At 36.1% G+C, this 16,517-nt stretch overlaps 3 protein-coding genes across 3 annotated transcripts; 2 read left to right on the plus strand and 1 right to left on the minus strand.

Annotated features, from left to right (window-relative positions):
• The first annotated feature begins 473 nt into the window (after window positions 1–473).
• On the plus strand, window positions 474–5,087 carry LOC306851109 (uncharacterized protein). Its single transcript, XM_079387204.1, has 5 exons — window positions 474–549; window positions 1,054–1,244; window positions 1,699–1,840; window positions 2,004–2,127; window positions 3,470–5,087. Exons 2-5 carry the CDS (start codon window positions 1,080–1,082, stop codon window positions 3,546–3,548), a joined length of 510 nt encoding a protein of 169 aa, XP_079243330.1. The 5' UTR covers window positions 474–549; window positions 1,054–1,079; the 3' UTR covers window positions 3,549–5,087.
• A 3,590-nt stretch (window positions 5,088–8,677) lies between these two features.
• Window positions 8,678–9,757, plus strand: LOC306851507 (gap junction delta-2 protein-like; the record flags this gene model as incomplete). The annotated part of the gene is made up of 1 exon (XM_079387789.1): window positions 8,678–9,757. The coding sequence occupies one exon, from the start codon at window positions 8,678–8,680 to the stop codon at window positions 9,755–9,757; it is 1,080 nt and encodes a 359-aa protein (XP_079243915.1).
• Window positions 9,758–10,664: 907 nt separating this feature from the next.
• On the minus strand, window positions 10,665–15,847 carry LOC306851284 (ras-related protein ORAB-1-like; the record flags this gene model as incomplete). The annotated part of the gene is made up of 6 exons (XM_079387442.1): window positions 10,665–11,557; window positions 11,656–11,787; window positions 11,866–11,961; window positions 12,261–12,356; window positions 12,596–12,668; window positions 15,828–15,847. 6 exons carry the CDS (start codon window positions 15,845–15,847, stop codon window positions 11,336–11,338), a joined length of 639 nt encoding a protein of 212 aa, XP_079243568.1. The 3' UTR covers window positions 10,665–11,335.
• Between the last annotated feature and the right edge of the window lie 670 nt (window positions 15,848–16,517).

The following is a 16,517-nucleotide window of genomic DNA, read 5'->3' on the forward strand; positions in this document are numbered from 1 at the left end:
CTCATAAACCACATAAACATGCACACACACACACACACACACACACACACATACACATACACATACACACACACACACACATACACATACATACACTCTCAAAAAGGATGTGTTAATTAATAACACATTTTTTGTGTTATGGCTATTTTAACACATATTGTGTCATTTTAAGTTGATCATGTGTAAAAGAGAGAGAGAGAGAGAAAGAGAGAAACAACACAGTGTGTCCAACACAACATGTGTTAACTATCATCCAATCACATTGCTGCTACGTCACTCCGCAAGCCGTTAAGCAATTTCGCGCCTCTATCTCCATCCATGGGTGACTTGGATGCACATGTCAGGTATTTGGATTTATTATTTTTAATTATTAGAAACTGTCATATATATGTTTAATGTGAATTTTTTAGACGGTCAAATGTGCGTTTAGTTAGCAGCCTCTAGTCGTGCATACGGGTATTTTCGGTAGTCACGAGAGGCGGTGTTGAACAGGGCGAAAACGGCGTCAGATAGTTAATGCTTCACACATTATTATTTCTTTACATTTTGGTAAGTTTGTTCCTCGCTTTCTGGAGAGAACTTATTTTTAACGAGTTTTATGTTTTTCTTTGCTTGATTTGTTGCCAATTATATGACGTCCGATAAAACGCTGCGGCCATGGCAGGATTGTCGTTAATGAGTTTGACAAAGCGGTAGCAGCTAGCAGCTAACTCTTATCACTTTCACTGCTATCCGTCGCCTTTCTTTCATTAAACAACATAATGTATTGATGTCTTGTTAAATGTCTTTAAATAATACTATGATGTATTACTGTAACGTTTAACATTTGATTGACTTCGACATTCGCATGTCTTTATCTCAAAAAGGATGTGTTTAGGTTTATATCTTGAAGGTTTATCTAGCTTTTGTTAGCTGTTTTTGTAATAAATATTCATTATAACACTGTTTGTTAACTACATTTTACATTATGAATGTATGTGTAATCAGTATATGTATATAACAGATTGGTGTTTTTCTTTGCCTTTTTTACTTTGGATATAACATATGCTGAAGGGGAGGAGGACTCCACTCAGGAGTGGATGACTGTGATCAAAAGGATGAAACCATCTCCAGAAAACCTCAATACCATCAAATTGGGCATGGAGAAAACATACAGTAATCGCAGGTTATGGATTGCAAACACGTCCCCAACAGTGCAAGAGATTTTTGAACAATATCCTCGATTTGTAGACATGCCATACTTGGTAAGAACATCTTGTGTTTTGTGTTTTTTTCTTCTAGCTAGGTATAAATAGACTTGTCAGTACAGGGACAAGGCTGCTAAATATTCACATTTAAAGTCCAAATGAATTCAAAATGTTTTTTTTATATACTTTGTTAGTGCACATTACTAATCTTGTGATGAAAAATTCTATGCAATTTAATTAAAATAAAGTATAAAATAAAATAAAGTCCTTTAAACATCCTTTAACCACTCCCCTCCAACCATCAGTCTGCTGCAAGCTAGAGATTGTAAGGTGCACTGAAATCAAGCTCCACCATTTATTTTACTTCAATCAGTTTAATTCAAATCATAAAACTGAAGTATAGTAGTTTTTTTTTTACTGTTATGATTGCATAAACTTAGATTTGATCATTTGTGAACATACTGAGAAAACACGGTAGTGTTGTAATTGTGTATTGTATCCTATGTTGTAGCTTGACACTGAGTTTGGAAAAATGTTTCCTGGGAAGGCTGACCTCTTTCTTCGAAAATGGGAAGGAAATATTGTTCCGAAGTTGCAAAAGATGTCCACGGTGAAAGATCCTCTGGTCATGCCAACTGATAATGAGAGTGAAGGTAGGCTACTTTGCTTGTTCTGTCAAACCGTTGTTTTTCTTTCAGTGGACACCATTAGTTTTACTAGTTCTCTGAAGGCAAAGTTGGAGATCAAAGTCTGCCATTATTTCAGCCATTTGAAAAATGCCATTATATTTTGTGTTTTTTTTTTATTATACTAAAGAGTCATGTTACAGAGCTCTTCAAATTCTTACTACACTGCTGCCTCCACTGCGTCCGGAAGGAGCAAAGGTTGGGCCAAATGCAGTACAAAGTCAGCCCTTTCTTACCTCTTGGACATTAAGCCGGTAAGCAGCTTGATTGCCCTAATATGTTTATGTTTTAGTTTGTTAGTTTTCTGTGCAAGCACTTTGTGATGTTACTTAATTACATGACTCTCTAATTTACATAAAACTATACTGTTTTCATTTTGTTTTCTTTTAGGGATGCACAATATTAGGTTTTTGTCAGTATTTTTTAGCTCACTTTGGCTAAGTATCTTAAGGTTATTTGTGCATTTTACTTTTTATTTTGTTATAAATAGACCAACAGCGGCCACTAAACAAAAAAAAAAAACGCCTTACCGAATGAACATTAGTACCAAAGGGAGGCTGTTGCTGCTGTTGTCACTGCACGCTATCACACTAAACACATCATTCTGTATGTGCATTCTCAAATGAAATGCAGTGATACAAAACAGTGAAGTGATAATATTGTGCATTCCTATTTTCTTTTGAACATAAATAAGAAAATATCCCTGGCCTTCAGTTCAATGAATGCAAATGAATTAAAGAGATAGTTCATCCAAAAAAGTTTTATTACTTAGTCAGTAATTATTCACCCTCATGTCGTTCCAAACCTGTAACACCTTCATTCAACTTTGCAAACACAAATTAAGATATTTTTGATGAAATTCAAAAGCTTTCGGACCCTCCATAAACAGCAACACACCTGAAATGTTCCCAAGCACAGAAATGTAGGATATAGGTAAAAGAGTCCATGTGACATCAGGGGTTCAGTTGTGCTGATATGAAGCTATGATACATTTGTGCTCAAAGAAAACAAAAATAACAGCTTTATTCAACATCTCTTCTCTTTATCATCTGCCGTGGTGTGCTGCAGTTTTGGAGAGAGTATCACGACGTATGCACAGGCTTTCCTGTCCATGTAAACAAAGCACTCGTCGTGTTTTGTTTATGAGCAGAGGACAGCAAATGCATGCCTTGTTTACATCAAGCGGAAGCAAGTGCATGCGTCATGATACTCTCTTCACAATGGCGGCATACAGGCAGCAGATGGAATGAGGAGGAAAAAGTTGTTGAATTTGTAAAATTACAGATGAATCACTGATGTCACAGACAATTTTACTGATGTCCTTTCTACGTTTCTGCATTTGGGAACATTTCAGTTTTGTGTCAGTTTTGTTTCTGTTGCTGTTTATGAAGAGTCAGACAGTTCTCAGATTTCATCAAAAATATCTTAATTTGTGTTCCGAAGATAATAGAAGGTCTTACGGTTTTGGAACGACATGAGGGTGAGTAATTACTGACAGAATTCAAATTTTTGGGTGAACTATCCCTTTAAGAAAACCTTCAGTCACTTGAATTGTTTTAATAATAGCTTTTAAAAAATGTACTTTTATGTTTACAGGCTGGAACCAGCATCTCCAGCCTCCTGGATCATTCCCAGACAATGGTGGAAAACCATCAACCCCACATTGTCTGTTTAGGAGCCCGCAGTTCTACAGCGCAATACATCATTGTGGCCGAGAATGACAAAGTCACCATTCCACTCAACGATAACAGTCTGACGTGTGCCATTGACAAGCTGTTCAAAACGTATTGGGTTTGCAATGTACAATATCCTGTCCAACTTACATCGGTCTTTAATTTCCTTGAAAATGTATATGACATTCCTTTCTCTGGTGGGAAGAGATCCAAAGTTGTGGAGCTTATTTCGAAGCTTCAAGCACTATCCTAAATTGTACCACCATGTACATATGTCCAAGGTGTAAAAAATCTACTTCAAAAGACGTCCGGAAACTCATAATTCATCTTAGGCATGTCCATGCACTTTCTGATGGACAGGATTATACAATTGTTTGTAGTCAAAACAATTGCCAACGAACATACCATAACTTCAATTCTTATACTAAACATCTCAATAGAGAGCATGCTCAGGTTGCAAACCCATTACATTTAGAACAAGACCGTGACACCAGCACGAGTGAGGACTTTCCAGCTCCATCTTGCTCTGCTGCTGTTGATATTCCAGAAACTAATTTTGATGGCTCCAGTACTTGCAGCACCTCTGACTACCAAAGCTGTGCAGCAGCATTTGTTGCAAAAATGTACTCCTCTTCAAATTGTACTCTGACTGATGTGCAAAGAAGCATCACATGCACAAAAGAACTGCTCTGCGAAACCCTGGACTGTTTGCAAGAGAAAACCACATCTCTGCTTAATTGTTACTCTATACCCAGTGATGAATTGCAGACTTTGATGGATGAATTTGAAAGAGGACGACATATGTTTGAGGAAGTTGATACCCCCTACAAAATGACCAAATATTTTGCAGCAAACCACTCTTTCATCAAGCCAATAGAAATCTTCCTTGGAAACAGGTGATACTGCAAGAAAGCAAGGTACATTAACTCAAGTGTTAATAGCAGATACATGTCAGTACATATCTATTATTGATACTCTGAAGTTTCTTTTTGACAATGAATAAATGCAAAAGCTCTTTGTGGATTCAACCGAAAGTGACGACAAATTGCGTGATTACTGTGATGGCTCACATTTTAGAAATCACAAATTGTACAGCAGATATCCTCAAGCTTTGGCTATGAACTTGACACATGTAGCACTGTTCTCATTTCTCACTCTAATGCGTTCGGTCAGACTTTTCAAACTGGTTGTGTAATTGCTTTAAACCGTGACTTAAGAGAAGAGCGTCTCTTTGGTGACGTTTTACACATAGTTCCACAATGTGAAAAAGAAAGGGTTGTAGTTTTTCTTAGTTCTATCTCAACTGTATTTTCACCCACACTTGTATGCATATGCTGTCCAAAGAACAAATGAATATAAAGTCATTAATTTAAGCAATGCTGCTGATGTAAAACCACTTCACATGATTTCTAACAAAGAAAACCTTTTTGTAAATCCAAGATATAAAATTGTTTAAAAATCTTTATGAAATTCAAATGACATGTGAATATTGCCTTTGTGAAAATTCAGAAGTGAAGTTTTAATAAATATGTATATATTTGAAAGAAAAAAGTTGTTTTTTGTATTGCATTCATTGTAACTGGTAAAAAATAGCACATCTATGACACAAATTGTGTTATCAATGACACATTAGTGTGTTAAATATTTTAACACACTGAATGTGTAAAGAAGAATAACACACTGGTTGAGTTAAAAGTAACACAAAATGTGTTGTCCTTAACTAGACACACGGGTGTGTTAAGATATAACACAGGTTGTGTTGTTTTTAACACATCTGTTTTAAGAGTGTAGAACAGGCCTATGTGTAGTAGCCTAGTCAACATATGAAGTGGATCAAAAAAGTTCAAAGTTGTCCTAAGACAAGAACGCATTTTGGTTTTAGGTTTTAGGACAACTTTGATGAAAGCTTTTGATCCACTTCAAATGTTGACTATTACATGTGTGTGTGTGTGTGTTTGTGTGTGTGCGTTTTTGTGACATTTGAGGACACAATATGTATAATGACAAGGGTATGACTGGTATTACAAGGATAAGGTGATTTATGAGCACATTCTCAGTGTCCCCATATTTCAAAAGGCTTATAAATCATACAGAATTAGTTTTTTTGAGAAAGTAAAAATGCACAAAGTTTCTGGTAAGTGTTAGGTTTAGGTGTAAGGTTGGTGTAGGGCGATAGAAAATACAGTTTGTACAGTATAAAAACAATAGAAGTCTATAGAAAGTCCCCACAATTCACAAAAACAAACCTGTGTGTGTGTGTGTGAGATATATATATATATATATATATATATATATATATATATATATATAAGAAATAATAAACATACAAACATAGAAATACATAAGTACAACAAATTATAAAGTAAACAGACATCCAGTTTTGGTGTCCATTAAGAGAGAGGACCAAATGCAAAATATTAAGATTATGTACATGGAGTAACCAAGACAGATGTCGAGGCAGTGCAAATTATGTTTTACTCTGGATATTGTGTGTCGGGGGCAGATGGTGAGTTATCCTAGTGAAAACACTGACGATGTGCAACATGTTAACTGTAAAATGCATCTGTCTGTCTTTTGTTTGCTTGAAGTTTTTTGTTTTGGTTAATTGCATATGAAATATTTTAGTGCTGTCAAACCATTAATCGCGATTAATCACATCCAAAATAAAAGTTCTTGTTTACATAATATATGTATGTGTGCTGTGTATATTTATTATGTATATATAAATACACACATACAGTATATATTTTGAAAATATTTACATGTATATACATTTATATATTTATATTCTTATATTTAATATATATAAATTATTTATATTTAATATATAAACATACCATATTTTTCTTAAATATATACATGCATGTGTTCGTATTAATATATAGGCCTACTATTTTGGATGTGATTAATCGTTTGACAGCACTAAAATATTTTCATCCTTTAGTACAGCAGATACTGTAACTTTAAAATTATCAACCTTGCATGCTTGATTTTGAAGTGCTGTATTGCAACTCTATTTTAAAGCATTTTAAAAGGCTTTTCATTATTGAGTAATTATTATTTTAAAAGACTGTTGGTTTTGCTTGTTTTGACTAATGATTAATGCATCCATGGCCAGGATATAATTATAAAATATGACATGATTTTAAAAGTTTATAACATCAACTATGCAATACACTTGAATTAATTTAGTGCTAATAAAATTATTAAGCCTATTGGAGAGAGATATATTTATAATGTGACAATATGTCAGTCATCGTGTGATAACGAAAATATGACTAGGCCTAGACTACTTGTTCTGAGCAGATGTTGTCAGTGAACAGGCTGTAAAACTGTTGGCTAAGTAACAGACACTCATGAAAAACTGATGTTAATTATCTGGGAAACATTCTCTAACAGCAGTCAAGTTGTCATAATATTGTTTGTGTCAAACAAGTTGTGAATTTGCTGTAACAGGAGATCATTACTTACTTTGTGCTCAAAGTGATGCTTTTTCATTGGTTGTTGCGTTAAATCTTACCCAGATACAATAGTGCTATTTTCTGATTGGCTATTGTGTAGCCTATTTCTTTTTTTTTGATTGGCTGATAAGTGGCAAGCTCGACTAAGAACTCCAGGGGAGACGCGCTTGAATCCTGCCGGCTCCATAGCGAGAGCGGCGCGGCCAGAGAAATGTTGGGCGCTGCGGTATATTAAATATATTATAAATAGTTTTTTCTGCGTGAGAAATACAATGTGTGGCGGGAGTGCGTGACAATAGACCGAAATGAGTGACTGTCACGCTCAATGCGTGACACTTGAGAGCCCTGTATTGTGTTATGTATTAATAATACATTTCAACAGGAAGCTTGAGTTACTTGACAATAATTCAATAAGAAAAAGATGAGTGTAATGGGTCAGTACAGATTAAATGTTGTTTATTTTCATATTGTGGGTTTAACTATTTACCATGCAGAAAATAATTTCATTAGCTTTCACACTCTCAGAGCATGTAGGACAAAATCTCTCATGAATTAGCATTGTTTCTCCATTCTAGCAGGTTCTTTTGAACAATTTGTTTGACTGTTCATGGACATTCAGAGATGTTGCATCCCATTGTATTTTCAAATCTTTGTGACATTGTACATTGGGACTCTTTGTCTGAATACAGTACAACGAGGGTTTGGATAGATGCCTGTGGTCAGCCCGTTTCCCCCAGCTCACACACTGAGGTCTTTTCCTGGTGACAAACAGACCTTTTTTTCAAATGTAGCAATGCAAATTTTATTTTTTGCACATTTTGTCATTTTTGTAAACAAATTATCCAGAGGTAAGTGTTTTTTTTTCTTGTCTGTTTTATTATATTAATCAATGTAATGGTCATGATGTTGTACAATTTCATTAAATGAGTGAGCCATTTTATTGTCCTACCAAATGAAATAATGACTGTAAAAAGGATAATTCAGGATAATTGAGACGTTTTTCCCCAGTCACCTAAATAGCAAAAAGTGTCCAAATTTTCCTAAATTCAGTTTATGAATTTAGGAAATTCATAGTGATGACACAAATAATCTCAGTGTGATGACACAAATAATCTAGCAAGTAGATTAAACTTAAATACATTTAAAACATCAAACATGCATGATGAAAAACTAATGAACATAAATCAACATACTTTTGGCATCACAAATTGACATTTTCTGAAATATATCTTTTAATTTGCCTAAAGAGTAGATTATTTAACTCTCTTAAAGGGGATAATTCACACAAAAATGAAAATTTGATGAAAACTTAAGTAGATGTGTTTCTTCATCGGAACAGATTTGTTAAAATGGATATGTTTCTTACAAACACAGTTTATTGATTGATGAACTGGAGTCATGTTGTAGATTATATTGTTTTTAGCAACTATTTGAACTTATTTTGACGGCACCCATTCACTGCAGAGGATGATGTAGTGATGTTAAATTTCTGCAAATCTGTTCTGATGAAGAAATACACTCATCTACATCTTGGAGTAAATTTTCTACAAATTAAAATTTTGGGGTAAACTATTCTTTCAAGAAATACAATTTTATATTATATAATAGATGACAACATAACAGAAATTCTTTGCCTTTCCATTATTTATTTGTTTTCTCCAGATTAAAAAATGGGGGACTGGTCAATTCTGGGCCGCTTTCTAACAGAGGTTCAGAATCATTCGACGGTCATCGGTAAGATCTGGCTGACGGTGCTTCTGATCTTTCGCATCCTGCTGGTGACCCTTGTTGGAGACGCCGTGTACAGCGACGAGCAGTCCAAGTTCACCTGCAATACACTGCAGCCAGGCTGCAACAACGTCTGCTATGACACTTTCGCCCCCGTCTCACATTTGCGCTTCTGGGTCTTCCAGATTGTGCTGGTTTCAACACCTTCCATCTTCTACATCATCTATGTGCTGCACAAAATCACCAAAGACGAGAAGATGGATACAGAGAGGGTCCAGGCAGAGGCCAAGCACCCCGTGGTAGAATATTCTGGGCAGCTGGAAGGGGATAGTGTCAGACTGGGATATGGACACCAGGGAGAAGAATGGAGTGGTCAGGATGAGGAAAGCGTGGAGCAAAGTCTCCTGCAGGATGATTTCGGTGAGGTCAGCAAGGATCCAACCACACTCTCCAGTCAGGTTCTCCTCACCTATATTGCTCACGTCTTGATCCGCTCCGTCCTAGAGATCACATTTCTTGTCGGTCAGTATTACCTGTTTGGATTTGAGGTGCCTCATTTGTTTAGATGCGAAACGTACCCTTGTCTGACACGGACTGATTGTTTTGTGTCGCGAGCCACCGAAAAGACCATTTTCCTTAATTTTATGTTTAGCATTAGCCTGGGTTGTTTTCTCCTGAACATTGTGGAACTTCACTACCTCGGATGGATCTATATTTTCCGCATGTTGTGTGCTGCCTGCTTCCTGTGCATCAGGCCAGAGAGGGAGCTGTATTCTCAACGCAACCCTTTGCTGTTACGCCTCAGACACTCAATGTGGAGCAGGCTGGTCCTGCAGTCCCCCACATCCAGCTTGTGTGAAGAAAAGACGGGGATGGCTTTGCTTTCACACGGCCCAGCCATTTCCTTTGAGACTGACTCTAATCTTGAATGCACCTCAAAGAGGAACCCAGAGGAGAGGGAACGCATGAGGCTGAAATTGGCCAACATGGCTAGATTTACTGGCAAAAAGTCCTGGTTGTAATGTGTATTGATGGCTTTTATTTTCTCATTGTAAATTTCAGATTGAGGCCTGTTTCACACACCCTGACCGTATTAACAAGTTACAGCTTACAGCTTGTAAACTTGCTTAATGTAAGAAATTCTGTAAATATTCAGCCCAGAGTACTGTGTTAATATGAGGGAATTTTCTGTATTGATTTTTGATGGGTGTTTCACTTGTATTTTGAATTACGCATTGCATTGTGTTTTAGGGATGCCTGTTAAAGGAAAACATACTGGTAATTCTATTTTTCATTTTTTTATGAGTCTTTCTCCTACATTGTAGTAACCCAATAAATCATTTTGTGTTTAGCTCAAAATGAGCCCACAGGATATGTGAAATAGGTCTAAAACATTTAGTGATTGAATATTATGTTGTGAGCTTGTCAACTGAGCTTGTTTTGAGTTGAGTTGTTTTGTCGTGTTGTATCATTCAGTGCCATTTTGTGTTTGATTCAAATGCTTGCAATGTTTGGCCTAAAAAAGTCGAACCCTTTTAGAGCTTTTATTATAAATCAAGGCACGCACCTTTGAAAAATGTGAAATGTCATAAAAATGAATATTATATATTCAGCTATAAATGTCCGAATATGACCATCACATTATGTATATTACATCTCCTGAATTGTATTATTACTTGACTGTATTATTACTTGTATTATTACTTGACTGACCATGATTTATAATTTATTCCTCTGTGACACTGAGACACATATAATGTAGTGTCATACATAAAAACTCTTGGGCCAGTGCTTTATTTGCGCATGTAATACTTACTCATACATTAGGTTGATCTGAGTGTTTATTTAGATTCATATGCAGTCCAAATGCTTCTATATATGCAATGCACAGTGGGAGATTGCTTGATACTCAGAAAAAGCTTACTTTTTAATGTATATACATTTTTATTTTTTGAGAAATTGAAAAGTAAATATATTATAAGCTGAACTTCTTTTAGATTTCATAGTATTGTTTCTTTTAAAAATAGGGCATGTTTCAGAAAATGCCACATTATGTTATTAAGCAACACAACTGTTTTCAACTGTTTCAAAAAGTCATAAATGGTTGTTGACCAGCAAATCAGCATATTAGAATGATTTCTGAAGGATCGTGTGAAAATGAATATTCGAGTAATGGCTGCTGAAAATTCCGTTTTCCCATCACAGAAACAAATGACATTTTAAAATATATTAAATTAGAAAATAAATTATTTTAAATTGTAACAATATTTCACAACATTACTGTTTTACTATATTTTTCATCAAATAAATGCAGAATAAGAGAATCCTTTCAAAAACATTAAAAAATTTGAACAACCCCCACCTTTTAAATGGTTGTGTATGCTAATAGGTTTTGTCCATCACCAAAAAGAGAAAAGAGCACTTAAAATAGAATAATGCATGCTTGATTAGAAAATGATATACAGAAAAGGCATGTACCATCTTCATTAGCTCATTAGAACATATTTCTTATTTTACATTTAGAAGGAAAAAGAGAAACACATAAAATGTTACACAAAAATATTAATTTATATTACCCTGAATTTAAAAGATACTGAGCACTAACAACAAGAGCTGACCTCCTCAGCCACCGACTTCTCTCTACCAGGCCATAAGGGGGCACTGTTTATTTTGGATCCCATTTTAACAGCTTCATTCTGAACGCTGTCTGTCCCGATCCTCTTCTGGATTTCAGAGGCCATTGTTAAAAATGCCTTCTCTACGTTGTTTGCGTTCTTTGCACTTGTCTCCAGGAATGGGATTTTGAGTGACTCAGCAAATTCCTGTAAACAGTGCAAATGAAAGTTCAAATATTTGCTTGGATCTGCCATTTCTGTAGAACAGACTTTTTACCATAATATTGCAATAGCAGAGGGCTTACCTTTGCTGTGGTAAAGTCTACCACCTTTTTTGAGGCAAGGTCACTCTTGTTACCGACTAACAACTTGGAGACATTTTCACAGGCGTAGCGATCAATTTCTTCTAACCATTGCTTCACATTGTTGAAAGACTCCTGTAAAAGCAAAGTACTTCATTAAACATTCTCCATACCCAAAATGGTATAACATTTTGCAATATTTAAAAGTATCACCTGCTCTGTGACATCATAGACCATTATAATCCCATGTGCCCCTCGATAATAACTGGATGTTATTGTTCGAAATCGCTCTTGCCCTGCTGTATCCCACTTCAGGATAAAGAAACATTAATTTTTTTTACAAAAAGCACAAAAATGTTTGTAAAAAGACTAAGTAAATGTGAGTATGTCATTCTTCCTTAGGGCATTTAGGGCCTTTTTGCCAACAATTTAGTGACTGGTTAGTCAGTAATCAGCAAATTATCAATTTTGTCACTTCCACAAGCGTTTGTTTAAAACAGATCTAATAATTATATGAAACAACAACAAAAAAAGCAACACAGAGCCTGACACAAACCAACTAAGTCTGAATATGAATGTATATAAATGTCTGTAATATCTATACTCACAATCTGCAGTTTAACAGTCTTCCCCTCCATTTCGATAGTTCTGATTTTAAAATCTACTCCAATAGTGCTGATGTAGCTCTCTGTATAAGTGTCATCCTGTTAGAATAATTGTGTGTCATCAACAGAATTATCAACTCATTTCTTACATAACAGATTCTTTAAAAAAAAAATAAAAATTTTTTGTTTTACATTGATAAAAACAACTGCCACATAGATTTGAAACATCATAATAGTGAGTAAATAATAGAAAGAATTTACATTTTTGGGTGAACTACTTTAAATGATTCACTGGAGAACTTTTAAACAGAAAATTATGGGTAAAATATTAAACTTACAGCAAACCGTAGAAGTAAACATGACTTTCCCACACCAGAGTCCCCTATCAGCAGCAACTTGAACAGGTAGTCACTGAGAAAAACATTAGAATATTATTAACATGTTACTGTACTGGCATTCATGCTCAATTTAAGCTGCATTTTTAATTACCAATTATTTTTGGGCAAAATTGATAATAGTAATATTAATGGCACAAATTAGAGGCCTCCTCTATTCATTGCAACTGAAGAAAGTCTGTCGACTGTTAGCAACACAATGTACTGTAAACAAAAAACTAGCACCGCAATAATATAGACAAGCAATCATGAGAGCCAAAACTACTTACTACTCAGGATTCATCCTTAGGGTTATTAATAGCAGGATGCTGTGTAAACGTGTTCAGCTTGATTATCTTTGTTCAGCTAGTTTCTGTCCTTGGAAATGCAAACAGCAACAACCGTGGCAATAGTGAACCCAGATACTGCTCCATCATTTATTCAAGCCTTGATCAGGTTACAAAGTGGCCATTACCTGTTTCTTAAAGTTGCTGGCCTGTTGTAGTGACAACAAGGGTGATAGCCATGGCATATAGAAAAGCATATATTGATTTCTGCTAAAGCTGAATTATGTAACTGTACCAACCACCCAACATGATTTGTTGTAGTGTCAGTACAAATTAATCACTAAAAAAAGTAAAAACAAAACAAACAAACAAAAAAGTTATAAACCTCATGAAATTGACATTGACAGGCAAGAAAAAAAGAGTGAACCCAAGACAATCACCAGTAACCTGGCCAAAAACTAACTTGTAGTAGCAAACTACCGCCGCTAGAGGACGCTGAAGAATGAGAGAATCCACTCACCTCATTGTTTAATATTAGTCAATGCAAGATATTCCACAATATTACATTACAAAAAGAGTTTAAAATTGTATAATGTTGTATTTTTTTAAATAATATTTTTTAATAAGCACAAGATTTTGTCAAAATAATAATCTGAAATAAACAGGTGTATGTTTTGTTTGAGAAAAGGTGGCTGAAGATTAGACATTTGACAATGATTGAAAACATCACCACAAAGGATTTGAATTAATCCAAAGTACAATCTAAAGTACTTTTTTGTTGCATTTTTATATTTTATGATTCACCCTTTATGATTGTCAGGCTGAACATTGGAATTGTTTTTACAATTTGAATGTTTGAAGAGTCTGAGGCACACATTTTCAAGTCTGATGATGTTATGCAGTGTTGTTGCTAGTTTTATTATTAAATATAATGTTATTTTTATACTTTTGTTTTTACATTACAATTGTTTGTCTGTTAGAAATGCCATGCAGTCATACGGAACAGTCATGGCAATAATCTTGCTGCAAACAGATACAGTAACAACAAAACAGTGCAGGCCAAGAGATCCAAGAGGGCCAATTATTGTGTTCCCTGGACTCTAATACACTCAAGAGGCTTACTGAAAATACTGCAACAGAAAATTACTTCTTGAATTCATGTATTGCTTTTCCTTCCCACATGAAAAAACACTATAGTAATTTATAGTAAATAGCGTTTTTGATCCATACTATTGTAAAGTGTATTATACTGTATATATTATACTATTTACAACATTTTGTTAATGAAACTGTTGTGTACTGTAGCATAATATACCCTACAGTTGTAGAAAACGTAGCAGAGTATTGGGTAAAATAATTTGTTTATATTATAGTTGTCATATTACCACAGCAGCTTTAGAATTACCACAAAAAATTAATTCAAGTACTTTACTATAGTATGGTTTAAAAACACTATGGTATTTACCAAAAATGACTATAGTATTTTCTTCATGTGGTTTATAAAACGATCCTCCCTACAATCCTTGAAATTATCCAAATGTTCATTATTTTTTTCTGTCTTTATAGAAATTCTATAAAATAAGACTCAAACTGTTTACAAGCCTACATGCACCACTTACTGTATAAATGCATGTGACTTTAACACTGAGAAATAATTAGTTCAACTCACAGAGGTCTAATGGACTTCGACAGGGCAATTTGTTTGTATTCCTATTCAACTCAGTTGCAGACAGGCCTGGTAAATGTCTTGAATGCTTTACTTCATAATCACTAACATCTTTTGAGTCAATCATGTGACTGATCACACTGAATGACTCCTTACAGCAGACAGGAAGATCACTCCAAAGCCACTACAAAAATCAGTTATGAATAAAACATAAAAAAGTATTTCATCAAAGTACATGGCTATTTTTAATTGTTGTCAAAGTAAAAATATGTAGCTTACTGGGCTAAGATGAGTAGGTGTAGTTACAGACTCTACCAGTAGGGCTATGCTACCAGTAATTCTACAACATTTAAAGTGACCTGAGGCTTAATTTGCTTGCTCAATTCAGGCCCTTGGTCTCTACAGTCTTAATCAACTCACCGCAGCTTTCCCTTGACCAATGTTTCACAGAATTAATTAATATGTTTCCTCTCTGGTCTTTAGTCCCAGTAGGGTCAGTGTTTTCATGGTACATTGATATAAACCTAGAGGATTCCACAGACCCGTGTTTCACATTATGGCACATTTGATGTGTTTAACTAATTTGACACTCCCAAATCAAGGTCAGGGAGCTCTATGCTAATGTTCAAAGAAATATATTAATTGAATCAGACTGTTATAGAAAGGAGATGTCCACAATGTGCAGTAAAATGTTGTTATTGATACAGAATTATTGATACGTAACCGAGATAGTTCAGTGACTCTCACTAAATTTGTGCATGCTCTGCAATCTCATTACAACCAAATTTGTTAACTGAAGCCGGAGGTCTGACAATGTTATGTCTTAGTTCATGACTGTTTATGACAAAAACTGTTCCCTTGGTAAGAAAGTCTCAGTTGTTTAAGAACTTTTGGTTATGATTGTCACGGTTCACATATGCATTGTTTCCTTCTCGTCCCGTGTTGTGTCATGTGCGTTTGTAATCATGTGTGTGTGGGCGTGACCGAGCCATCACAGCAGATCAGCGCCTCAGCTGAGGCTCATTTGCAGCACCAGCTGCAGCTCATTTACGCACCTATAAATATTCACCTGGTTCTCTTCTCCATTGTCAGATCGTTGTTGATGTCTTCACGAAGTCTTCTGTACCTGTTCCTGTCGTCATTGTGGATCCGTGCTACTGTCTGGAGACGCTGTCTAGTTCGTGGATTGTTGCTGTGTTTCTTGTTACTCGTCTGGATGCATCACGGACCCGCCTCAACTCACCATTCTTCTGTGTTGTCCATCTTCGTTCCTGCGCCACTGATCATCACTGTACTCTGTGTTTTCTGACTTTTACTATTAAAAGCTTTTTCACTCGCCAACTTGCTTCCTCCTTCCTCGAGCGTGACAGAACGATCTGACCATTCGATGGAAGCAGCGAGTGCACCTACGGATTCCCTGGAGGAGTTTTTCAGTCGGAGTATCAGCAGAATGGACAACCAGGAGGCGAGTCTGAGTAACACGGGGCGTGCTATTCAGGCTCTAGTGGCGCAGGTGTCCGAGTTCACCCAACAGTTTCAACATCTGCGTGTCCTCACTGCGCCACCCACGCCGCCAGTCCTCCCCACCCCACCGGAGAACCTCTTCCAGTCAGAGCCTCGGCTGCCCGTGCCCGAGTCTTACTCCGGGGAACCTAGTTTTTGCAGGGCCTTCCTCATCCGGTGTTCGATGCATTTCTCCTTGCAACCCAGAACGTTCAGCACGGAGCGAACGAGGGTTGCATTTGTATTGACACTTCTGACTGGGAGAGCGGCACTATGGGGTACGGCGGTGTGGGAGAACCAGGATCCATGCTGCGCCTCGTTCCAGACACTATCCGAAGAGATGAAGCGAGTGTTCGACCGTGCCGTCGCCGGGAAGGAAGCGGCCAGAATGCTCGCCGATCTTCGCCAGGGTGAGAGTTCGGTCTCGGAT

This window comes from Barbus barbus, assembly GCF_936440315.1.
Source record: "Barbus barbus genome assembly, chromosome: 31".
Taxonomy (NCBI): domain Eukaryota; kingdom Metazoa; phylum Chordata; class Actinopteri; order Cypriniformes; family Cyprinidae; genus Barbus; species Barbus barbus.